This window comes from Cibotium barometz, chromosome 41 (genome assembly GCF_041138505.1).
Source record: "Cibotium barometz isolate CiBa-2024 chromosome 41, ASM4113850v1, whole genome shotgun sequence".
Taxonomy (NCBI): domain Eukaryota; kingdom Viridiplantae; phylum Streptophyta; class Polypodiopsida; order Cyatheales; family Cibotiaceae; genus Cibotium; species Cibotium barometz.
The window spans coordinates 42,869,546-42,881,652 of NC_141086.1; the positions used below are offsets into that span (position 1 = coordinate 42,869,546).

Consider the following 12,107-nt stretch of genomic DNA (forward strand, 5'->3'; position numbering starts at 1 on the left):
GTGCTTTTTCTTCTTCTGCAATTTTTTCCCAGCCTTTTTAACTCCCGATCTTGCCATTAGGGTTTCTCTTCTTCAGCAGAGTGAAGGATTTCTCACACTGGTTTCTGCTTTTCAATCTTGCCTTTTTAGGGGTAAGCTTTCAAAGCTGCTCCCAGATTGCCGTACATTTGTCAGCTCACCGCAGAGATGGTAGGTCTCCGCTGGCCTGTTGCTGAGGAGGGTCATCATCAAGCTGCTGCCCAGATCATCAGGGTTCAGCCTGCAGAGCTGGGTAGAATGGCAGAGATAGAGGCAACATCTCATTATTCAGATGACGAGCGGTCCCTGGCTGCAGATTCGTGGTCGGTGAAAAGCGAGTATGGCAGTGTGTTGAGTCTGGAAGATCAAAGACAGACTGATACGGAATGCTTGGGTACTTCAAGTTTCCGTACCATTGACTACAGGTTAGTGTTGATGTAATCAAGTACCATGACATGCATGGACCTTTGATTATCACATTTCATGGTTAAAACTAAATGTTGGAGTCACAACTGCTGGGTACCCATGACATGCATGACACTAGCTAGCATGGTTATGGGCAATGGAGAAATAGAAATGGAAACAAGAACTTCAATTTTGAGGGGGTTGAAATGTGGAAAATGACACTTCAACAAAGGAGATGCAAAACACGGGGACGGGGGAGAAGACGGGGAAGGGAAGAAATACATAAACATGTTAGAATTTTGGAGAGTATATGACTAAAGATTGGGGAGGAGAAGGAACAAAAGAGAAGTGAATATTGGCAGGATTTTGCAGGGGAATGTCATGTGTTGTTAGGAAAGGGAACGTTTCTTGCCATTCCTCCTATTGGGAAGTGTTTCCCCAATGGGAACACAGTCCTGCTTGCAAGCAAAGGGGAAACATTATTTCCTCCTGGAGGGATGTTGTTTTGTCCATTTCTTGTAGCTATGCTAGCTCATTGAGTGTCTTTTTCACATATAATTTTTGCTTTCAAGGGATTAAATTGAATGCAGGCCATTGTCCATGGGCTTTTCAGGCATCCATTGCATTTAAGCTATCAGCTGCCTTGGTAGACTTTGAGCGCAACATGCGGAAGAACTGCTTGTCTTAAGAACTATGCAAAACAAAGGCGAAGAGAGAGAGAGAGATGTTGCTGAAAGTGTTTTCTATATTGATATATATATATATATATATATATATATATATATATATCAAGATGTACATAGATTCTAGCCAACATGGCCTCTGGCCTCCAATTGGAAAACACCTAAGCTTAAGACATATATTGCCTATTAGGGATCAAATGAAGACAAAAGGAATTGAACTTGCCTATTTATAGGCTCCTAAATATCCCATATGCTGCAGTCGGCTAGGTCCTTGGACAAATAAGTTGTCACGATTGTGACTTAGTTCATTATACACAGTCTCCTCATGGTTGCAGATACTGAAGTGACATGATTACAGAGGACCCCTACACTTGGATGGTCACGACTCTTCGCTCTAGAGACATGCCTCTTCATCAAGAGCCACACTCCGACGACTGGTCACACCCCTTCGCTCTATGGTTGCAACTCTTCACCCAATGGTTGTAGCTATTCGTCCAAAAGATGTGTCTCTTCGCCTAGAGTCATGACTATTTGTCATGGGATGTGTCTTTTCATTCGTGTCTCTTGGACTCCTATATAAGGAGCCTGTTGTATCATAGTTTCATTCAATCAATCAATCAAACATCTGTGCTCAAGTCTCTCGAGTCTACTTTCAGTTTCAGTCTTAAATACACAGATAATTAGGATGAAATACTAAGTAGTAACAGAACTCCTCACAGTGGTATCAGAGCAAAATTTTTTCCGGGCCTACGGTTGTGAGCCTCTCACCCTCTCCGCTCTACTCCCCTACCCGGCGTTGTATGGAAGCAGAAGAAAGATGGAACCTACACTTACGAGTATGAGGTAACCCTAGAACTTCTTTACTAATTACACATACATGAGACAGATACACAGATGTGTGTGTGGGGCGTACCTGGTATGTGTGCGGAGGTGACTTGCCGGTAACCCTTTGTGTGCCTTTTCATCGGGTCGTGCCCTTTCATGCGTACTTCTTCCATCAGCGCTGGTGCCTCTTCATCGCATGGTGCCTCTTCACCGCAGCCATCGCACCTCTTCCCAAGAGATGGCACCTCTTCACGATGCCCCATGGCTGCGCATTGTCAGAATATACAGCGGAAATGATATCCAAAATTGGGTAGACAAGAGCAAGTAGACTGCAGAAAATAATCAGCACAAGAAACACAGAGAGATGTGTGTAAACTCTTCTCTATACACAAGATCCCGGAAATACTGAATGAGAAAGTGGAGGAGGATGAGGGGCAATATATACAATCCCATGAGGGCAGTCGGCCAGCTCTAGAAAGTGCCCACGACTGAATAAAAACCCACGACTGCTGAAAATAGCAGTCGGCCAGCTCCAGATGCCTACGCCTGAGCAAATCAAGTCGGCCAGCACTCCTACAGCCCACGACTGATACAGATGCAGTCGGCCAGCTTCAGAGTGCTCCTGGCATCACCTGGCAGCCCTCCAGCCACTAGAAAAAATGGAAAAAATAGGAAAAAAATACGGGGAGTGTGGAAAAATGATATACGGGCGGGCACACCCACAACAGAGGCCTTGGTGTATACAAATAGACAGGAGATGACTTCTAACACCCCCTCTCAGCTCCTGGCTGTGAAACCAACCCCAGGGAGCTGGAGTGCCGCCTGACCGTAGCCTGAGGTAGAGACTTCGTGAAGAGGTCCGCCGCATTGTCCTCCGTCGAACAATAAAGTAGCAAGATGTCACCCGCCAAGATCTTCTCACGAACAAAGTGATACTGTATCTCTATATGCTTGGTCCGGGCATGGAAAACCGGGTTCCGAGCAATAGCTATACAACTCTGGTTATCACACTGGATGACTGTGGGCTCCCTCTGTGGAAACCCCATCTCGCCTAGTAGCCTCCGCAGCCATACAACCTCACAAGCAGCACCACAAGCAGCCCGATACTCTGCCTCTGTCGAAGAAAGGGCAATAGTTGGCTGCTTCTTGCTGCTCCAAGAAACCGCTCCTGAGCCGAGGGTAAAAGTGTATCCTGAAGTAGACCTCCTCGTGTCTGGATCTCCTCCCCAATCTGAGTCACTCCAACCTTGGAGCTTGACTCCATTCCCTCCTGTGTAAAAGAGTCCCAGATCCTTCGTACTCTACAGATACCGCAAGATCCGCAATCCTGCGTCCCAATGAGTCTTCAATGGCGTCTGCATAAAAGAGCTCAACAGCCCCACGGAGAAGCTCAAGTCCAATCTGGTGTTCAGCAACTAGATCAATGAACCAACCAACTTCCGGTACTGCGAGGCATCAACTGGCTCACAAGGATCTGTAACGGTTAACTTTGTGTTCGGGTCTATCGGCGAAGTAATAGGCTTGCAGTTCTCCATCCCAAAGGCCTCAAGCAACTCATGAACATACCGCTGTTGAGAGACGAAAAACCCCCTCTGGGTGTGCCAGATCTCCAATCCCAAGAAGAAGTGGAGTAAGCCTAAGTCGGTCATCTCAAACTCCTTTGACAAGGCAGCCTTCGTCACTCCAATGTGCTCCACATGACCGCCGGTGAGAATGAGATCATCCACATAAAGGATGATGAGTGTGACCATGCCGCGTTCCCGAAAGAGATACAGGTTCGGATCTGCAACCGATCTCTGAAATCCAGTCCGAATGAAGAAGGAATCAATCTTCTGATTCCAAGCCCTGGGAGCCTGCTTAAGACCATACAAGGCCTTACGTAACCTGTAAACCATCCCTTCCGATCCTGGAACAATAAAGCCTGGAGGCTGCTCAACGTACACCTCCTCCTGCAGGTCACCATTAAGGAACGTCGATTTTACATCCATCTGGTACATGGGCCACCTCTGAGAAGAAGCAAGGGCAAGAACGGTCCGAATCGTGGTCATCCGCGCTGTCGGTGCAAAGGTATCCTCGTAGTCGATGCATGGCCGCTGAGCATAACCCTTAGCCACGAGCCTGGCTTTGTGTTTGTCCACCGACCCATTAGCCGCGTACTTGGTCTTAAAGACCCATTTGACACCAATGACTGACCGCTTCGACGGCCTCGGTACCAACTCCCAAGTGTGGTTCTTCTCGATGGCGTCCAGTTCCACCTGCATGGCTTCCCTCCAAGTATCTTGTGAAAGGGCTTCCTTTACGGAAGTGGGCTCTTTATCCCGCATGATACGAGACATAAGAGCATAGTTCACCTGAAGAAGCTCCGCCGTGTTGCTTTTATCTCGAACTCGATGTGATCTTCGAGGACCGTCCTCTGTGGTCCACTCGGAGGGTAGCTCCGTGACACCTGACTCCCGAAGGGTGTCTAACAACCACCTAGGTACTCGAACAGATCGTGGAGCCTCTTGTGATCGCGGGGGCTCAACTCCAGCTGCGGGCTCAACCTCCTGTGATGACTGAGGTGGATCAACTGGAGTGGTAGACTGGGAATCATCATCAGACTCCTCTGGATCTCCAAGAAGTGGCAGCTCCTCGACAGTGGATGCTGGAACATGCTCGTCAAAGACCACATCCCGGCTGACAACAATCTCGTTCCTCTCTGGATCATACAACCTGTATCCCTTGGAAAGAGAGTTATACCCCACAAATGCCAGCTTGCGGGACTTGGAGTCAAGCTTCCCCCTCTGCTTCTTCGGAATATGTACATACGCGTCACTCCCAAAGACACGGAAGTGCGAGACATCGGGTTTCCTGCCAAAATATGCCTCAAATGGAGTCATATGGGGTACAGAAGTCGTCGGAGAGCGGTTAATGGTATGGACAGCTATTGCCACAGCCTCACCCCAAAGTGGACGAGGAAGATCACGATGCTCCAGCATGGTCCTCGCCATCTCCACCACAGTCCTGTTCTTACGTTCAACAACTCCATTCTCCGAAGGCGATCCAGTATTTGCCAATTCCCTCTTGATGCCATGATCTGCACAAAACCGGAAAAATACAGTCGAGGAGAATTCACCTCCTTTGTCAGCCCTGAGAGTCTTGACTTGAAATCCAGACTCTTTCTCCACCATCACGTGCCAATCCTTGAACTGAGCAAAAGCCTGGTCCTTCTGTGAAAGAAAGTAGACCCACGTGAATCTGGTACAATCATCAACAAGCAGCATGAAGTAGAGAGATCCTCCCAAGGATGGTATCTGCTGTGGTCCACACAAGTCAGTGTGAATCAACTCCAAAGGTTTCGAAGCCCGCCTGGAAGCCTGCTTCGGAAAGGATTCCCTGTGCTACTTACCACGTATGTAAGAACTGCAGCGTCCTTGCCTACTACCAACATCTGGCAAGCCAACCACCATCTGGTCCCGGAAGGCGCGCCGCAAAGCATCCACATTTAAGTGGCCAAAAAGAAAGTGCCACAAATCTCCGACCTGAGAGCCTGTCAGTGAGGAGAGTGCAGAGAGCTTGTAGATGCCATTCTCCACACCGCCTTCCCAAACAACTTTGCCTGTCTCACGGTCCCTCAGAGCAATTGAATGCTCCTCAAATTCCACCCGAAAGCCAGTCTTGCATACCTCATGCACTGACAAAAGATGAAAGCCCAGAGCAGGGACATAAAGAACACGGGAAGCATGCTTGCCCCCCTTGCCGTCGGGAATAATCTCCATCTGGCCCTCACTATGTATCGGAATAGTGGAGTTATCGCCAATAAAGATACGACCTGACTGCCGTTTCAGATCTAGGAAGAAGTCACGGGATGGAGTCATGTGCTTGGAAGCACCACTGTCGAGAATCCATTCCCGGGTATCCTTTGCGGTGAAGCCAACTGCCTCCTCGCTCGAAGATGATGAAGCATCGGAGTCCACCATCTCCAAGTGCACAAATGCCGGAGTCTTCGCAGCTGAGGCTGAGGACTCAACACTCTTCCTTGTCCGTTTAGGGCACTTCCTCCAGTAGTGGCCTTTCTCGCCACAATCATTACACGATCTTTCGGCCTTCAGCTTCTCTCGTTCTGGATCAGGCTTCTTCTCGGAAGACTTCTCCGGTGAAGCCTTCCCTTTGCCCTTGTTGGTATTACGGCCTTTCGACCGTTGGCCAGTTAAGGCCTCCGAACCTCCGCCGTGAGGAGGGTTCGTGAAACGTTCCTCCTGGTCCAAGACCATTGGCACAAGCTCCTCCCAAGTAATGGTGCTGAGCTTGCCACTAGTGATGAACGAGGAATAGAAAGCAGAATAGTGACCAGGCAAGTGGGAAAGTAACGTGATGGCCATATCTTTGGATGATATCTCTTTCCCAGCTTGAAGGACTTTCTGCTGAAGGGCCTGCAGCTTGTTAATGTGTTCCCGCATCGTTGAAGACTTTGCAGGGTTCATAACCCGCATCTGCACTTCCAAGGATATCCGCTTCATGGGTGACACCCTGTTGTACAAAGAAGCCAAGTGCTCCCATATGCCTCTCGCCAGCGTCATGTGCTTCACATGGTTAATCACCTGTGGTGTGCAATTGAGGAATATCTTTCGGCCTAGATTTTCAGGTCAGGCAGCAGCCTCACAAACAAGATCCTCTTCCAACAACAACAATCGAAATCGAGGACGCAACTGGCAAGGTCGCCGATCCAACAATCGTCGCAATTTTCGCGGCGATACCTCAGTAGGTCAGCAAGCCTCTACATCGGCACCTTCAACCTCTCAAGACAACCCTCCAGGTCTTTGCACAATTTGCAATGGACCACACAGGTGGTATGTGTGCCCAAAGCGTAATTCTCGCCAGAATTTCATAATGGAATGTTGTCCAAAAGGTGAACATGGACATCATCATCATCCTTCTGCGCCAGAAAAAGGCAAGCAGGTGGTTCATGCAGTGCGAGTTTCTAAAGTTGTCAGTGCTTTAATGTTAAATGCCCACAACCATACTTCAGTGTCTATTAACCTTTCCAATCAAGTTTTGAGCTTATTGGGATTTATTGGCCAGCATCCTATCAATGTTCTTGTTGATAGTGGATGCTCAACTAATTTTGTGGGAATTGCTCTCGTCAGCAAGTTGCAATTACCTACTCAGCAGAGTGCGGAAGTTTTCCAAGTGGAACTTGCAGATGGTTCTTTCTTGCATTGCAGTAAACGGATTCAGCAGTTGCATTTTCAGATTCAGGACTATCAGGATCAACTGAATTTCTCTATTATGCCTTTGTCGCACTATGACATGATCCTTGGACAGTCTTGGTTATATGAGTACGATCCTTTGATCAGCTTTCGAGATCATTTCATTCGACTTTATCATAATCATCGAGAAATGAAATTACGAGGTCTGTTTAATTCTAAGCCGATTACTGTGGTTTCTGCTATGCAAGTCAAACGCTTAGTGCGAAAATGCGACAGCACTTCTGCCTTAGTTATGTTGCGAGAAGCAGAAGACAATACAGTTGATCAATCCGAATCCTCGCCATCAGATATTTCTTATTTACAGCAGCCCTTCTTTCAACCTTATATGGATTTATTTCCTGACGAGCTGCCAACGACATTGCCTCCTCGACGTTCCGTAGATCATACGATTGATCTAATCCCTCGACAACCACCGCCAGTTCGAGCTCCTTATCGAGTTTCTTATTCAGAGTCTCAAGAAATTCAGAGACAATTGGTAGAGTTGTTGGATAAAGGTCATATACATCCAAGCAAAAGTCCTTTTGGTGCTCCAGTTTTATTGGTCAAGAAGAAGGATGGATTGAAGGCAATGAAGTGTTAGGGTTAGGGTTTACACAAGCTTCAAGCAGGCATGGAAAACCAAGAGAGAGAGAGAACACGACTTCAGTATATGCTTAATGATCAAAGTGAAGTACAATAGCCACATAATAGTGACCCTAAAGATAAGTGTTCACATGTCCGGCCATAAAATGTGCCGGGTGGACCAAAACACTTATAAACTACATATAAGTGAAACTGAACTAAACTGGGGGAAAAAACCTCCACTAACTGAAGTAAAAAGTGTCCCAGTAATCTACTGATGATCACTAGCACTCCTCTGGGTGCATACACAGCATAAAACCCAACAAACCCCCCTGGAGTGATATGTGATCACTGTACATCATCCACCAAAAGGAAACAAATTCAAAGCATTGCGGAATGCTTCAAATTTCGGACGTGGTAATGCCTTGGTGAAGATGTCTGCCACATTCTGATCTGTAGGACAGTAGATCAGATTGATATCTCCTGCCTGGAGTCTCTCCCGAACAAAAATTCCTGGCCACAGCAATGGCACTCTGACTATCAGTATAGATAGGTGTAGGCTCCTCCACTGAAATATCCATATCAGTCATGAGACGACGCAGCCAAACACACTCAACAGTAGTAGTGTAGGCTGCTCTGTACTCTGCCTCACAAGACGAAGTGGCCACTGTGGTCTGTTTCTTGCTTAGCCAAGAAATGCATGAAGAGCTAAGAAAGAAACAATTTCCACTAGTGGAATGTCTGGTATCAAAATCACCAGCCCAATCTGAATCACTGTAAGCGTATAACTGCATGTCACCCCCCTCAGGATAAAGCAATCCAAGAGACAAGGTACCCTGCAAATAACGGAATACACGCTTCACAGCTTGCCAATGTGACAACCGCGGGCTGTGCATGAATCTGCTCAACTGAGAGACTGCATACTGAATATCTGGCCTTGTATTACACAAGTAAATAAGGCACCCAACAGCCTGAGCATATGTAGTGGCATCAAAGGAAACACTGTCATCTTGTAGTGACAGTTTCATCCCAGGCTCCATAGGAGTCCAAATAGGCTTGCAATCCTGAAATTTAAACTTCTCCAGAAGTTTAGCAACATAGCGTGATTGCAACAACCCAATGCCTCTGTTATCCTGCACAAACTGTATGCCCAAATAGTAATGTACAAGGCCCAAGTCAGACATGTCAAATGTCTGTTGCAGTATCTCCTTAAAAGCTGCAATTTTGTCATCATTTGATCCCATGAGCAAGAGATCATCCACATAAAGACTGATGACCAGCAGATCTGTCTCTTCTTTCTTTACATACAGAGTGGCCTCTGATGGACTGTTCACAAATCCCTGAGTGAGTAGAAAAGCATCTATTTTTGCATACCAAGCTCGTGGAGCTTGTTTCAAACCATACAAGGCCTTTTTCAGCCTGCAAACTTTCCCCTCATGACCATGTTCTGCAAAACCCATGGGCTGAAATACATAAACTTCCTCCTCGAGGTCCCCATGTAGGAATGCAGTCTTTATGTCCAACTGGTGAACAACCCAACCACGATGTGCAGCCAATGCAATGACACACCTAAGTGTCGACATACGGGATGTAGGAGCAAATGTCTCCTCATAATCAATGCCCTTCTTCTGTGCATAGCCCTTTGCAACTAGACGGGCTTTGTACCTGTCAATGGATCCATCTGCATGTCTTTTCAACTTATAGACCCATTTAGTACCAATTGCTTTCTTGCCTTTGGGCAGATCAACCAAATCCCATGTTTGATTCCTTTTAATAGAATCAAGCTCATCCTGCATGGCTTTGTTCCAATGCACATTATCTCGTGCATCCACAAATGAATCAGGCTCATCATCATCCTGTAAACTGGCTGCCATAACCAGATTCAAATCCATGATGTGTGCATGCTCATTGGTCCTTGTCTCCCTACGAGTACGACCAGCAAGAGGACCCTCTAAATGGCTGTCCTGTAATGTCCTCATACCATCTAGGTATATGTCTGACCTGTGGTGCCTGCTGCCCCATATTTGGTTCAGCTTCTGGCTCATTTGGCTGCTGGATTTCTGCACCACCTACATCATTTGCTGGCTGTCCTGTACCCTCATGAGTTGGATCACCAACCATGGAATGAAACTCCATGGGTAGTAGACCTTCAAACACATCATTTTCAGCCTGATTTGCCTCATAACCAGCCATGGATATTTCTGATTTTTCATCAAAAATCACATCCCGACTAGTGAATATCTTCCTGGATAGTGGGTCATATAACCTGTAGCCCTTGCTCTCACGGCTATACCCAACAAAAATGCATTTTGTGGCTTTATCATCCAGCTTCCTCCTCAACTCTTTGGGTATGTGTGCATATGCAAGACACCCAAAGATACGAAAATGCGATACAGAAGGCTTGCGGCCATGCCAAGCCTCAAAAGGAGTAATAGAAACCAATGCCTTTGTGGGACATCGATTCAAAATATGACAAGCACACATGATTGCTTCCACCCAAAAGATATGTGGTAGCCTTTTTGCCTTTAGCATACATCTGGCCATCTCCATGAGTGACCGATTCTTCCTTTCTGCAACCCCATTCTGCTGTGGAGTGTAAGGAGTAGTATACTGATGTTTTATACCTCTACTCCCAAGAAAGGAATTCAGCATATGTGACATATATTCCCCCCCTCGGTCAGAACGGAGAGTCTTCACCTTGCATCGTGACTCTGTCTCAGCAAGTGCTACAAAGGCCAAAAATGCATCATATACCTGTGATTTCTGTGTCAAAGGATAGACCCAACATATACGAGAGAAGTCATCAATAAATGTTGCAAAATAGAAGCAACCACCTAATGACTTCGTCTGCATGGGACCACAAAGATCACTGTGTATAAGTTGCAACTTTGCAGTTGCTCTTAGCCCGTGGGAAGGAAAACCTGTGCATTTTTCCCAAAATACATCCTTCACAAATGTGATTTGGAGGCTTCTCCTTGAGAGGTAGATCTGTAAACATGTTATGTCGCTGCATAAGCATAAGACTACCAAAATTTACATGCCCCATGCGAGCATGCCATAACTCCGCATCAACCATAGCTGGAGTAAGAGTGAATGCATGATAAGCAGACTGATCCACTGGCTGAAATGCATCCAACTGATAAAGTCCATGACATAATGTACCAGTAAGCATCAAGGTCAAGGCATTAGCTTTGTCTCTGACCATGCATTTATCATCATCAAAGTGGACTTGCATACCACAATGTGCTAAAGAAGAAATGGACAACAAATTCTTCTTTATCCCTGGTACATATAAGGCATCTGTAAGGCGGAGAATGGAGCCATCAATGGCTGTGAGCTGAATCTCCCCAATACCACGAATTGGATATGAAGCATTGTTGGCACATTGAACAGTTTTGCCAACAGGGGCAGGGCCAACATGACTAAACAAATCCCTGCGAGATGTGATATGCTTTGAGGCACCACTATCAAAATACCAAGTACATGCATGCTCTGTCAAACTGAGTGCCTGTGAAGACCAAGAGGCATCATAGCTGCATGTATAAAAACAGTAATCCCTGTCCTCAACAAAAGAAGCAGTCTCTGGAGGAGCTTTAGAAGCATCATTAACAGACATCCCAGCTTCCTTTGCCTTCTCTTTGGCAATCCTCTTCCTACATTCCGTGATGTAGTGACCTGGCTTCTTACAGTAATGACATTTGCCCTTCTTCTTGGGCTGTCCATCACTTTTCTTGGTATCCTGTGAAGAACCACCATCACCTGAATTTTGATTTGCACTCTTTGGCTGAGTTTTTCCTTTCCCCTTTTGACCTGTAGTAAATGCTTGTTCAGCATTTGTGTTCATATTCATATTCTTCCTCATTTGCTCCTCTTGTAGTAAGAGAGCAACAAGTTACTGATACTTGGGTTCAACAGCATTCCTCATGCTGAGGTTCAAAGAGGTATGAAAAGCCAAGTAAGATCTTGGCAAAGAGTGCAAGATGGTGGACACAAGCTGTGTCTCAGGAATAATCTCATCCACATTGATGAGTTGTTCTCTCAAATCCTGCAGCTTGTTTAAGTGGCTAGACATATCATCTCCTTCATTCATTTTCTGATTTTCCAGCTCTCTTTTCAAAAATGAGATCCTAGCCTCATTACAAGCAGCATACATCTGCTCCAAAGTCACCCATGCATTCTGTGAAGAGCCAGTTGAACGAATATGAGGTATAATGGACCTCTGTACTGACAATGCAATGAGTGACAAAGCTTGTGCATCCCTGGCATCCCATGTCTTTTGAGCATTTGTTCTTTGAACAGGCAATGGCTGTCCTGGAGCCTGTACCTGTTGTCCTCGTCCACGAGCACCCCCTTGGGGAGGAGTCTC

General features: G+C 46.3%; 1 protein-coding gene across 1 annotated transcript in view; it reads left to right on the forward strand.

Moving 5' to 3' along the window:
* LOC147614965 (uncharacterized) overlaps positions 1-12,107 on the forward strand; it is a 59,514-nt gene that overhangs the window by 147 nt on the left and 47,260 nt on the right. The window contains exon 2 of the mRNA XM_086780261.1: positions 130-443. Within this exon, the coding sequence (XP_086636387.1) occupies positions 187-443 (257 nt within the window). The 5' untranslated portion in view covers positions 130-186. The remainder of the gene's footprint in view (positions 1-129; positions 444-12,107) is intronic.